We start from the raw sequence: 13610 nt of genomic DNA, 5'->3' as shown, positions 1-13610 counted from the left end.
TCTGAGCCTGTAGGGAGCAGTGTTGGCCGGAGGCGGGGAGGACAGTGGATTGTTATTTTTCTATTATTACTCGCTCCTGTTTTCAAACTTAGAACCAGAGAGGAAGAGGCAGAGCCAATATTCATTGCACCATCTTTGATATCAGAACACATCTGGACAGGAAGTGACATCACATTACCGTTGGCAACCACTTGGTGTGGAGTTAGTGGGATGTGTATAGGACTTGAGGTTTGGACTACTGGGCAAATTAGGGTTGGATGGTGGAAGACTTTGAGAAGGTGTGTGTGAGGAATAGAGTACTGGAGGACTGGGGTTTGGCCAGTGGAAGACATTGAGGGTTGTCTGTGTGTGTGGACTAACAGTGACGATGTACAAACGTCGTGACTATGTGGACCTGTATGAGAAAGACCAGGCTAAATGGGCTCTAGTACGAAACGTCAACACTGTCTTCAAGCACTCTACACTGCTACCGGTAGGACTACAGCACTGTGTGTGTGTGTAGGACTGTGTTTAGTATTGTGAATGGATTGCAGGTAATCCTCCCTCTATCAGAGGAGCTTAGGCAGTGTTATAATTGGTTTACCACATAGAAGCCATGTTTACAATACAATAAAACTTTGTCCCCAACGGAAAGATTGTATAAGACACTTACTTCTGCTGTATATGAAAAAGAAATCAGGTACAAGAGGCAGAGGTATATTGTAAATAATACATCACAACTAAGGGCTGTTGTTAGGCCTGATGCACAGCTGTTTGTGTGTGACACTGATGATGTCATTGTTTAATATTGATTATGACACTGAACCATGTCAGTACTGCTCTAGGGCGTCATCTCTATCAACCATATCCCCACCTCTTATATGTCTGCTATACACCTTCTGCTTTAATAATACTTTGCCCTCTCTCTCTCTCTCTCTCTCTCTCTCTCTCTCTCTCTCTCTCTCTCTCTCTCTCTCTCTGTCTCTCTGTCTCTCTCTCTGTCTCTCTCTCTCTCTCTGTCTCTCTCTCTGTCTCTCTCTCTCTCTCTCTGTCTCTCTCTCTGTCTCTCTCTGTCTCTCTCTGTCTCTCTCTGTCTCTCTCTGTCTCTCTCTCTCTCTCTCTCTCTCTCTCTCTCTCTCTCTCTCTCTCTCTCTCTCTCTCTCTCTCTCTCTCTCTCTCTGTCTCTGTCTCTGTCTCTGTCTCTGTCTCTTTCTCTCTGTCTCTCTCTCTCTGTCTCTCTCTCTCGCTCTCTCTCTCTCTGTCTCAATTCAATTCAATTCAATTCAATTCAAGGGGCTTTATTGGCATGGGAAACATGTGTTAACATTGCCAAAGAAAGTGAGGTAGATAATATACAAAAGTGAAATAAACAATAAAAATTAACAGTAAACATTACACATACAGAAGTTTCAAAACAATAAAGACATTTCAAATGTCATATTATATATATACAGTGTTGTAACAATGTACAAATGGTTAAAGTACACAAGGGAAAATAAATAAGCATAAATATGGGTTGTATTTACAATGGTGTTTGTTCTTCACTGGTTGCCCTTTTCTTGTGGCAACAGATCACAAATCTTGCTGCTGTGATGGCACACTGTGGAATTTCACCCAGTAGATATGGGAGTTTATCAAAATTGGATTTGTTTTCAAATTCTTTGTGGATCTGTGTAATCTGAGGGAAATATGTCTCTCTAATATGGTCATACATTGGGCAGGAGGTTAGGAAGTGCAGCTCAGTTTCCACCTCATTTTGTGGGCAGTGTGCACATAGCCTGTCTTCTCTTGAGAGCCATGTCTGCCTACGGCGGCCTTTCTCAATAGCAAGGCTATGCTCACTGAGTCTGTACATAGTCAAAGCTTTCCTTAATTTTGGGTCAGTCACAGTGGTCAGGTATTCTGCCACTGTGTACTCTCTGTTTAGGGCCAAATAGCATTCTAGTTTGCTCTGTTTTTTTGTTAATTCTTTCCAATGTGTCAAGTAATTATCTTTTTGTTTTCTCATGATTTGGTTGGGTCTAATTGTGCTGCTGTCCTGGGGCTCTGTGGGGTGTGTTTGTGTTTGTGAACGGAGCCCTAGGACCAGCTTGCTTAGGGGACTCTTCTCCAGGTTCATCTCTCTGTAGGTGATGGCTTTGTTATGGAAGGTTTGGGAAATCAAATCAAATCAAATCAAATTGTATTTGTCACATACACATGGTTAGCAGATGTTAATGCGAGTGTAGCGAAATGCTTGTGCTTCTAGTTCCGACAATGCAGTAATAACCAACAAGTAATCTAACCTAACAATTCCACAACTACTACCTTATACACACAAGTGTAAAGGGATAAAGAATATGTACATAAAGATATATGAATGAGTGATGGTACAGAACGGCATAGGCAAGATGCAGTAGATGGTATAGAGTACAGTATATACATATGAGATGAGTAATGTAGGGTATGTAAACATAAAGTGGCATAGTTTAAAGTGGCTAGTGATACATGTATTACATAAAGATGGCAAGATGCAGTAGATGATATAGAGTACAGTATATACATATACATATGAGATGAGTAATGTAGGGTATGTAAACATTATATTAAGTGGCATTGTTTAAAGTGGCTAGTGGTACATTTTTACATAATTTCCATCAATTCCCATTATTAAAGTGGCTGGAGTTGAGTCAGTATGTTGGCAGCGGCCGCTAAATGTTAGTGGTGGCTGTTTAACAGTCTGATGGCCTTGAGATAGAAGCTGTTTTTCAGTCTCCCGGTCCCTGCTTTGATGCACCTGTACTGACCTCGCCTTCTGGATGATAGCGGGGTGAACAGGCAGTGGCTTGGGTGGTTGTTGTCCTTGATGATCTTTATGGCCTTCCTGTGACATTGGGTGGTGTAGGTGTCCTGGAGGGCAGGTAGTTTGCCCCCGGTGATGCGTTGTGCAGACCTCACTACCCTCTGGAGAGCCTTACGGTTGTGGGCAGAGCAGTTGCCGTACCAGGCGGTGATACAGCCCGACAGGATGCTCTCGATTGTGCATCTGTAGAAATTTGTGAGTGCTTTTGGTGACAAGCCGAATTTCTTCAGCCTCCTGAGGTTGAAGAGGCGCTGCTGCGCCTTCTTCACAACGCTGTCTGTGTGGGTGGACCAATTCAGTTTGTCCGTGATGTGTACACCGAGGAACTTAAAACTTTCCACCTTCTCCACTACTGACCCGTCGATGTGGATAGGGGGGTGCTCCCTCTGCTGTTTCCTGAAGTCCACAATCATCTCCTTTGTTTTGTTGACGTTGAGTGTGAGGTTATTTTCCTGACACCACACTCCGAGGGCCCTCACCTCCTCCCTGTAGGCCGTCTCGTCGTTGTTGGTAATCAAGCCTACCACTGTAGTGTCGTCCGCAAACTTGATGATTGAGTTGGAGGCGTGCGTGGCCACGCAGTCGTGGGTGAACAGGGAGTACAGGAGAGGGCTCAGAACGCACCCTTGTGGGGCCCCAGTGTTGAGGATCAGCGGGGTGGAGATGTTGTTACCTACCCTCACCACCTGGGGGCGGCCCGTCAGGAAGTCCAGGACCCAGTTGCACAGGGTGGGGTCGAGACCCAGGGTCTCAAGCTTGATGACGAGTTTGGAGGGTACTACGGTGTTAAATGCTGAGCTGTAGTCGATGAACAGCATTCTCACATAGGTATTCCTCTTGTCCAGATGGGTTAGGGCAGTGTGCAGTGTGGTTGCGATTGCGTCGTCTGTGGACCTAAAATCGCTTCCTTTTAGGTGGTTGTAGAATTTAACGGCTCTTTTCTGGATTTTGATAATTAGTGGGTATCGGCCTAATTCTGCTCTGCATGCATTATTTGGTGTTCTACGTTGTACACGGAGGATATTTTTTGCAGAATTCTGCATGCAGAGTCTCAATTTGGTGTTTGTCCCATTTTGTGAAGTCTTGGTTGGTGAGCGGACCCCAGACCTCACAACCATAAAGGGCGATGGGCTCTATGACTGATTCAAGTATTTTTAGCCAGATCCTAATTGGTATGTTGAAATTTATGTTCCTTTTGATGGCATAGAATGCCCTTCTTGCCTTGTCTCTCAGATCGTTCACAGCTTTGTGGAAGTTACCTGTGGCGCTGATGTTTAGGCCGAGGTATGTATAGTTTTTTGTGTGCTCTAGCGCAACAGTGTCTAGATGGAATTTGTGGTCTTGGCGACTGGACCTTTTTTGGAACACCATTATTTTGGTCTTACTGAGATTTACTGTCAGGGCCCAGGTCTGACAGAATCTGTGCAGAAGATCTAGGTGCTGCTGTAGGCCCTCCTTGGTTGGTGACAGAAGCACCAGATCATCAGCAAACAGTAGACATTTGACTTCGGATTCTAGTAGGGTGAGGCCGGGTGCTGCAGACTGTTCTAGTGCCCGCGCCAATTCTTTGATATATATGTTGAAGAGGGTGGGGCTTAAGCTGCATCCCTGTCTCACCCCACGACCCTGTGTGAAGAAATGTGCGTTTTTTTTGCCAATTTTAACCGCACACTTGTTGTTTGTGTACATGGATTTTATAATGTCGTATATTTTACCCCAACACCACTTTCCATCAATTTGAAAAGCAGACCCTCATGCCAAATTGAGTCGAAGGCTTTTTTGAAATCAACAAAGCATGAGAAGACTTTGCCTTTGTTTTGGTTTGTTTGGTTGTCAATTAGGGTGTGTAGGGTGAATACATGGTCTGTTGTACGGTAATTTGGTAAAAATTTGACATTTGCTCAGTACATTGTTTTCATTGAGGAAATGTACGAGTCTGCTGTTAATGATAATGCAGAGGATTTTCCCAAGGTTACTGTTGACGCATATTCCACGGTAGTTATTGGGGTCAAATTTGTCTCCACTTTTGTGGATTGGGGTGATCAGTCCTTGGTTCCAAATATTGGGGAAGATGCCAGAGCTAAGGACGATGTTAAAGAGTTTTAGTATAGCCAATTGGAATTTGTTGTCTGTATATTTGATCATTTCATTAAGGATACCATCAACACCACAGGCCTTTTTGGGTTGGAGGGTTTTTATTTTGTCCTGTAACTCATTCAATGTAATTGGAGAATCCAGTGGGTTCTGGTAGTCTTTAAATGGTTGATTCTAGGATTTGTATTTGATCATGTATATGTTTTTGCTGTTTGTTCTTTGTTATAGAGCCAAAAAGATTGGAGAAGTGGTTTACCCATACATCTCCATTTTGGATAGATAATTCTTCGTGTTGTTGTTTGTTTAGTGTTTTCCAATTTTCCCAGAATTGGTTAGAGTCTATGGATTCTTCAATTACATTGAGCTGATTTCTGACGTGCTGTTCCTTCTTTTTCCGTAGTGTCTCTCTCTCTCTCTGTCTCTCTGTCTCTCTCTCTCTCTCTCTGTCTCTCTCTCTCTGTCTCTCTCCCTCTCTCTCTCTCTCTCTCTCTGTCTCTCTCTCTCTCTCTGTTTCTCTCTCTCTGTCTCTGTCAAATTCAAATTCAAATTCAAGCTGCTTTATTGGCATGAAAAACATTGTCTCTCTCTCTCTGTCTCTGTCTCTCTCTCTCTTTCTCTCTCTTTCTCTCTCTCTCTCTGTCTCTCTCTCTCTCTCTCTCTCTCTCTCTCTCTCTGTCTCTCTCTGTCTCTCTCTCTCTGTCTCTGTCAAATTCAAATTCAAGCTGCTTTATTGGCATGAAAAACATTGTCTCTCTCTCTCTCTCTCTGTCTCTCTCTGTCTCTCTCTCTGTCTCTCTCTCTCTCTCTCTCTGTCTCTCTCTCTCTCTGTCTCTGTCAAATTCAAATTCAAATTCAAGCTGCTTTATTGGCATGAAAAACATTGTCTCTCTCTCTCTCTGTCTCTCTCTCTGTCTCTCTCTGTCTCTCTCTCTGTCTCTCTGTCTCTCTGTGTCTCTCTCTCTCTGTCTCTGTCAAATTCAAATTCAAATTCAAGCTGCTTTATTAGCATGAAAAACATTCTCTCTCTCTCTCTCTCTCTCTCTCTCTCTCTCTCTCTCTCTCTCTCTCTCTCTCTCTCTATCTTTCTCTCTTCCTCCCTCTCCCTCTCGATATGTGGACATGTAAATATACTAGCTCCGTTCCAAATGGTGCCCTATTCCCTACATAACAAGTGCTCTGTATAGGGAATGCGGTGCCATTTTGGACGCAACCCATGTATTGTGTTGGTTTGAGGGGTTGTTGTATATCTCCTCTCCTAGGGGGACTATGTGTGGTTGGACCTGAAGGCGGGCCGGGAGTTTGTGGTCCCCATCGGAGCCGTGGTCAAACTCTGCGACTCTGGACAGATACAGGTTCTGGATGATGAGGGGAACGTGAGTCTCAAACATCCACACAATACATTTATACAACATTCACACAATCATTTACACAGCATTCTCTCAACTTTCACACAAAATACTAATTTGTGGAGGCTAAAATGATGCAGGCATTTGTTCCAGCCTGACACAAACAGCCCATTCTTTCTCCAGGAGCATTGGATATCCCCCCAGAATGCAACCAACATTAAGCCCATGCACCCCACCTCCATCCACGGGGTGGATGACATGATCCGCCTGGGAGACCTCAACGAGGCCGGTATCCTCCGCAACCTGCTCATACGATATAGGGAACACCTTATATATGTGAGTGATACTTCTGTACTACTACCATACTAAACTACTATTGTAATACAACCTGCTCATACGATATAGGGAACACTATACATGTGAGTACTAATACTGTACTACTACTATACTACTACTGCAGTACTACTACTATACAACTACTGCTAGGATCTGTAGCTGCCACCCAGAACCCAGTTTGAGGCCTGCCCAGAGGTCTCTGTTCTCTCTGTTCTCTGTTCTCTCTCTCTCTCTCTCTCTCTCTCTCTCTCTCTCTCTCTCTCTCTCTCTCTCTCTCTCTCTCACTTTCTCTCTCTCTCTCCTTCCTTTCCTTCTTCCTTCACTCTATCTGTTTGAGTCTCTCCTGCTCTCAGTCAACCTGTGCTTTTGCCTTGATTTTCTCTGTTTCTCTCCCTTCTTCCTCCCTCACTCTTTGTACCTCCTCTTCCTCCTTCCCCCTCTCTCTCTTTCTCGTTTTCTCTCCTCCTTCCTTTCTGTAGACTAACTGTGGTGGGAGAGTAAGTACAGGGGCATCATGCATGGCTGCCTGAGATACTCACCACCAGTGTGTGTGTCTGTCTGTCTGGGTGTGTGGGTGTATGAGTGCATATGTTAGTGTTTGTATGAGCTACTAGTTTTACTCATGGCTGTCCGGGCTCCAGTGACCGTTACTGATACTCAGTTGTCACTGACTGCACCCTCTGAGAGATGAACCCCACGTCACCTCTACTCCCATCACACATGTACACACAGACTTCATCCTCCCCTCATTTTCATGTGGCAGGTAAATGAGAACGGCCAACTATAAAGTACTTCTGTCCTGCTGCAATGTTCCCTGTGTGTCTGTCCATTTAAACTGATTACAGAGTGCAGAGTTGATGTACTAACGTGCATGTCATCTCTACTGCAGCACTGCACAGCACTGCATGACCCATCTTCACTTTCCATTTGTAGGATCTTTGATTTGGTGTCCTACCTTGCCCTTTGCCCTTTACCCCCGTCCCCTCCAGACGTATACAGGCTCTATCCTGGTGGCGGTAAACCCCTACCAGGTGCTGCCCATCTACACAGCTGACCAGATCCGCCTGTACACCAATAAGAAGATAGGAGAGATGCCTCCACACATCTTTGCCATCGCAGATAACTGTTACTTCAACATGCAGAGGAACAACAGAGACCAGTGCTGTATCATCAGGTGTGTGAGAGGGAGAGGGGTGTGTGTGTCTGGGTGTGCGTGTCTGGGTGTGTGTGTGTTCTTAGAAGCGCGTGAGAACACCAAGTCGGATCTAATTTGATGTGTGTGTTCTCAGTGGTGAGTCTGGAGCAGGGAAGACCGAGAGCACCAAGCTGATCCTCCAGTTCCTAGCAGCCATCAGTGGACAACACTCCTGGATAGAACAACAGGTCCTAGAGGCTAATCCTATACTGGAGGGTAGGACACACACACACACACACACACACACACACACACACACACACACACACACACACACACACACACACACACACACACACACACACACACACACATACACATACACATACACATACACATACAAATAAATAAATAAAATAACAAACCCTATAGTAGTTCTAGTCGTTAGTGTTGAGCGCTTTGTGTTGTCTGTCCGCAGCGTTTGGTAACGCTAAGACGATCCGTAATGATAACTCTAGCCGCTTCGGGAAATACATCGACATCCACTTCAACAAGAGAGGCGCCATAGAGGGGGCCAAGATAGAACAGTACCTGCTGGAGAAGTCACGAGTCTGCAGACAGGTATGAATTCAAGGGGTGGGGTTATAGGATCTGCAGACAGGGTTGGATTCATTAGTGCACACCATAGCAAAACGAAGCAAAACGTTTTGGAACAGGCAGTGTTAGCTAGCGGAAGTAAGCAACTGTCCTATATCCTGTGATACAGTCTACAAGCTGTGTTATTTTGGTCACTATCGTGTCATCTCTATCCCCCCCCCCCCCCCCCCCCCTCCCTGCAGGCTCGTGATGAGAGGAACTACCATATCTTCTACTGTATGTTGAAGGGCATGCCTTCAGACCAGAAGAAGAAACTGGGACTAGGGAAAGCCACAGACTACAGCTACCTTACTATAGTAGGACACCACTTAGCTCACACTTTAACAACGCTATCAGAACAGTAGTGAGAAAATATCATTCAACTAAAGTTCTCCTCCCTCCAGGGGAAGTGTACTGTGTGTGATGGTCGTGATGATATGAAGGAGTATTCAAACATCCAATCAGCCATGAAGGTGTTGATGTTCTCTGACATTGAGAACTGGATGATCTCCAAACTATTGGCTTCTATACTACATATGGGGAACCTGCGTTATGAAGGTAATAGGTACACACATACACACACACTCACACATACACACACAGACATACATATTTGAATGAAATCATACTGACTTCACTGTCACCTACCTCCAACCTCTGACCTCTGACCCTTAGCTCGTACTTATGACAACCTGGATGCCTGTGAGGTGGTCCGCAGCGTAGACCTGATTTCTGCTGCTACACTGCTGGAGGTAACACACGCACACACACACTGTATCCATAAACCTACCGTACATATACACACCTACTCTATCCAATGAGTGGTTGTACAGCAGTAACCTGAACTAGTTATGTCACAGCTGCTGGAGAACTACAGGTGAGTCCTAGACCACTGCGGGAGGGAGGGAGAGGGAGGTGGAGGGGAAGACAGGGAAAGACAGGGAGGGAGGTGAAGGGAGGGAAGGAGAGTGGAGAAGGTGATGAGGGAGAGCGGAGGAGGAGGGAGGAGGGGGAGTGGAGGAGGAGGGAGGGAGGGAGTGGGAGAGAGCTAACAGTGCTTAGTGAATAACACGGCAGTGAGCACCTCCTAGTGGCAAACTGGTGAAACACACAAACTTGGACTGTTGTCGACATTGGTTGATGGTGTGAAAGAAGTGTGTTTTCTGACTTAATGTTGCTGTGTGCGTGTGCGTATGCGTGTGTGTGTGTGTGTGTGTGTGTGTGTGTGTGTGTGTGTGTGTGTGTACGTGTGCACGCACCCGCCTGCCTGCCTTCGTGTGTGTAGGTGGACTGTAAAGACCTGATGAACTGTCTGACCAGTAGGACTCTGATCACTAGAGGAGAAACAGTCTCCACTCCCCTCAGTATAGAGCAGGCACTGGACGTACGGGACGCCTTCGTCAAGGTAACACACACACATTAACATGCTCTCTGGTGTGTGACACACTGTTTCAAACACTCTCTAGCATATGTATATTGTGTGTGTGCGTGCTTTGTGTGTGTAGGGGATCTACGGTCGTCTGTTTGTGTGGATTGTAGAGAAGATCAATGCAGCTATCTACAAGCCTCCGTCCCACGAGCCCAAAGCCCTCAGACGCTCCATAGGACTACTCGACATCTTTGGCTTCGAAAACTTCACCATCAACAGGTACACGCACACACGCACGCATGCACGCACGAACGAACGAACGGAACAGAGACACACACCTGAACACTGCAGTTTGTGTCGGTTTTCCTGCCCTGCGTTCATATAAGAAACATTAATGTGTTGAAAATCCCAAATTGTTTGCATATGTCAGGCTGGTGGGTGTATACAGTCAGGCGCAGGAGAGCAGAGATGAGTGAAACAACGCACTTTACTCGACAGCACAAAGTAAACAATTTACAAAGTGCAAAAAGAACGGTTGCCAGAAAGCATGGGTGATAAACAGCACCCGGTACAAACCAGCTGGAACATTCCGACCTGAACAAAGAACAATCACACACAAAGACATGGGGGAAACAGAGGGTTAAATACATGACCAGTAATTGGGAAATGAAAACCAGGTGTGTGTGAAAATTACAAATGGATCGGCGATGGCTAGAAGAACGGTGACGTCGACCGCCGAACACCACCCGAACAAGGAGAGGCATCAACTTCGGCTGAAGTCGTGACAGCATAGTCAACTTACACACAGCTCTGACACACAAGCTTACCCCACCAGACATGCCACCAGGGGTCTTTTCACAGTCCCCAAATTCAGAACAAATTCAAGAAACCGTACAGTATTATATAGAGCTATTATTGGATGGAACTCTGTTCCATCTCATATTTCTCAAATAAAAGGCAAACCTGGTTTCAAAAAACAGATGAAGCAACACCTCACAACACAACGCCTCTCCCCTATTTGACCTAGATAGTTTGTGTGTATGTATTGATATCTAGGCTACGTGTGCCTTTAAAAAAAAAAAAATATGTAGTTCTGTCCTTAAGCTGTTCTTGTTTATTAATGTTCCGTATTATGTCATGTTTCATGTTTTGTGTGGAACCCAGGAAGAGTAGCTGCTGCTTTAAACAGCTAATGGGGATCCTAATAAAATACCAGAAATGTGTGTGTATGTGTCTCTCCCTATCAACAGTTTTGAGCAGCTGTGCATTAATTTTGCCAATGAGAACCTGCAGCAGTTCTTTGTGAGGCATGTGTTCAAGCTGGAGCAGGAGCAATACAACCTGGAACACATCAACTGGCAACATATCGAGTTCACAGACAACCAGGATGCCCTGGACATGATCGCTATCAAACCCATGAACATCATCAGCCTCATAGACGAGGAGAGCAAGTTCCCCAAGGTATTGATGATAGTATAACCTCGAGGTAGATGAGGATAGGGGGTGGGCGAGAGAGGGACGAGAAACATGATCGCTATCAAACCCTTGATCATCATAAACCTCATAGACGAGGAGAGCATTTTCCCCAATATAACTGCATTATAGATAGATACGGTACATATACAGATGTAGGATCTTAATTTGATCACCCTGTTGCAGGAAACTTTCCTGCAACAGGGTGAAATGTCAAATTTGTAGTGTATTTGAGTTTTAAAAAGACTTCTGAAGTATTTAATTTCCACATAGAAATTTCAGACCTGATTTTCCCTTACGAAAAATGTATCAACAGCTACAAAAATGGCCATTAATTATAATGCACATGGCCACCCGAGTGTCTCTGCTGGTGTTGCAGCCGGTCGCAACCAGGAGACCCATGGGGTGTCGTTCGGGTTAGGGGAGGGTTTGGCCGGCAGGGATGTCCTTGTCCCATCGCACACTAGCGACTCCTGTTGCGGGCCGGGCGCAGTGCATGCTGACACAGTCGCCAGGTGTACAGTGTTTCCTCCAACACATTGGTGCGGCTGGCTTCCGGGTAAAGTGGGCATTGTGTCAAGAAGCAGTGCGGCTTGGTTGGGTTGTGTTTCGGGAGAATGCGCGGCTCTCGACCTTTGCCTCTCCCGAGTCCGTACGGAAGTTGCAGCGATGAGACAAGACTGTAACTACCAATTGGATACCACAAAATTGGGGAGAAGAAAAATAATAAAAAATATAAAAGAAATATAAAAAAAGAAAAATGTATTATAATCCACATAATAATTCACATTTCCTGTTGCTGCAGGACTATTTTCCTGCTGTAGCAAACTGGGTCAAAGTAAGATGCTACATCTGTTGTTCCCTAACGTAGAAGGAAAAGGAGAGAGGGAAACATGGATACAGTATAATGGGGAGAGAACAAATATCTAAGCAAATATTTGTGTAAACCTACTCTGTCAGTTCCCAGGGTACTTAGTTAGATCATATCTCCCTAACCCATCCCTCTCATCCACCTCTCCCCCCCCCCCCCCCCCCTTCTCTGTCTCAGGGTACAGACACTACTATGTTGAATAAGTTGAACTCTCAGCATAAGTTGAACACCAACTACATTCCTCCTAAGAACACTTATGAGACCCAGTTTGGCATCCAGCACTTTGCTGGGGTGGTTTACTACGAGACACGAGGTACGTGACAACATTATGGCAACATGATTATCACATACTGAATGACTGATTATCATATACAACATGGTGACCAAAATCATCAACTCTTGGAGGACAGTGGAAATTGATAAAATGCTTATTTAATGTTAAAACCAACATGCTTTGGTTTTGTAATGACCAACCTCAATGAAAAAGTCACTGTAAAGGGTTCTTCTCAGGACTAATAGAGGATAGGACACACTAGACCCAATGTCCTAAACAATAACCGATAGCCTTATCAATAACCAATAACCAAGAGCCTTATCAATAACCAAGAACCAAGAGCCTTACCAATAACCAATATCTGTATCAATAACCAATAACCAATAGCCTTATCAATAACCAATAACCAATAGCCATATCAATAACCAAGAGCCTTATTAATAACCAATAACCAATAGTCTTATCAATAACCAAAAGCCTTATCCATTACCAATAACTAATAGCCTTATCAATAACCAATAACCAAGATCCCTATCAATAACCAAGAGCCTTATCAATAACCAATAATGAAGAGCCTTATCAATAACCAATAGCCTTATCAATAACCAAGAGCCCTATCAATAACCAGTAACCAAGAGCCTTATCAATAACCAAGAGCCTTATCAATAATCAATATTCGTATCAATAACCAATAACCAATAGACTTATCAATAACCAATAACCAAGAGCCTTATCAATAACCAAGAGCCTTATCAATAATCAATATTCGTATCAATAACCAATAACCAATAGACTTATCAATAACCAATAACCAATAGCCTTATCAATAACCAAGAGCCTTATGAATAACCAATAACCAATAGTCTTATCAATAACCAAAAGCCTTATCCATTACCAATAACTAATAGCCATATGAATAACCGATAACCAAGAGCCCTATCAATAACCAAGAGCCTTATCAATAACCAATAACCAAGAACCTTATCAATAACCAATAACCATAGCCTTATCAATAACCAATAGCCCTATCAATAACCAATAACCAATAGCCCTATCAATAACCAATAACCAATAGCCCTATCAATAACCAATAACCAATAGCCCTATCAATAACCAATAACTAATAGCCTTATCAATAATAGGTTTCTTGGAGAAGAACAGAGACACCCTGCACGGTGACATCATCCAGCTGGTTCACTCCTCCAGGAACAAGTTCATCAAGCAGATCTTCCAGGCCGATGTTGCCATGGTAATG

General features: G+C 44.3%; 1 protein-coding gene across 1 annotated transcript in view; it reads left to right on the top strand.

Annotated features, from left to right (window-relative positions):
* The first annotated feature begins 367 nt into the window (after positions 1 to 367).
* LOC120028751 (unconventional myosin-VIIa-like) overlaps positions 368 to 13610 on the top strand; it is a 39362-nt gene continuing 26119 nt past the window's right edge. Inside the window, exons 1-14 of the mRNA XM_038973983.1 lie at positions 368 to 472; positions 6175 to 6288; positions 6445 to 6597; positions 7587 to 7771; positions 7887 to 8008; positions 8211 to 8353; positions 8572 to 8685; positions 8773 to 8926; positions 9044 to 9120; positions 9654 to 9773; positions 9874 to 10016; positions 10988 to 11198; positions 12259 to 12394; positions 13498 to 13604. Of these exons, the coding sequence (XP_038829911.1) occupies positions 368 to 472; positions 6175 to 6288; positions 6445 to 6597; positions 7587 to 7771; positions 7887 to 8008; positions 8211 to 8353; positions 8572 to 8685; positions 8773 to 8926; positions 9044 to 9120; positions 9654 to 9773; positions 9874 to 10016; positions 10988 to 11198; positions 12259 to 12394; positions 13498 to 13604 (1884 nt within the window). The remainder of the gene's footprint in view (positions 473 to 6174; positions 6289 to 6444; positions 6598 to 7586; positions 7772 to 7886; positions 8009 to 8210; positions 8354 to 8571; positions 8686 to 8772; positions 8927 to 9043; positions 9121 to 9653; positions 9774 to 9873; positions 10017 to 10987; positions 11199 to 12258; positions 12395 to 13497; positions 13605 to 13610) is intronic.

The sequence above is a fragment of the Salvelinus namaycush genome, chromosome 34, assembly GCF_016432855.1.
Source record: "Salvelinus namaycush isolate Seneca chromosome 34, SaNama_1.0, whole genome shotgun sequence".
Lineage (NCBI taxonomy): Eukaryota > Metazoa > Chordata > Actinopteri > Salmoniformes > Salmonidae > Salvelinus > Salvelinus namaycush.
This window is presented reverse-complemented; position numbering and strand designations above follow the sequence as displayed.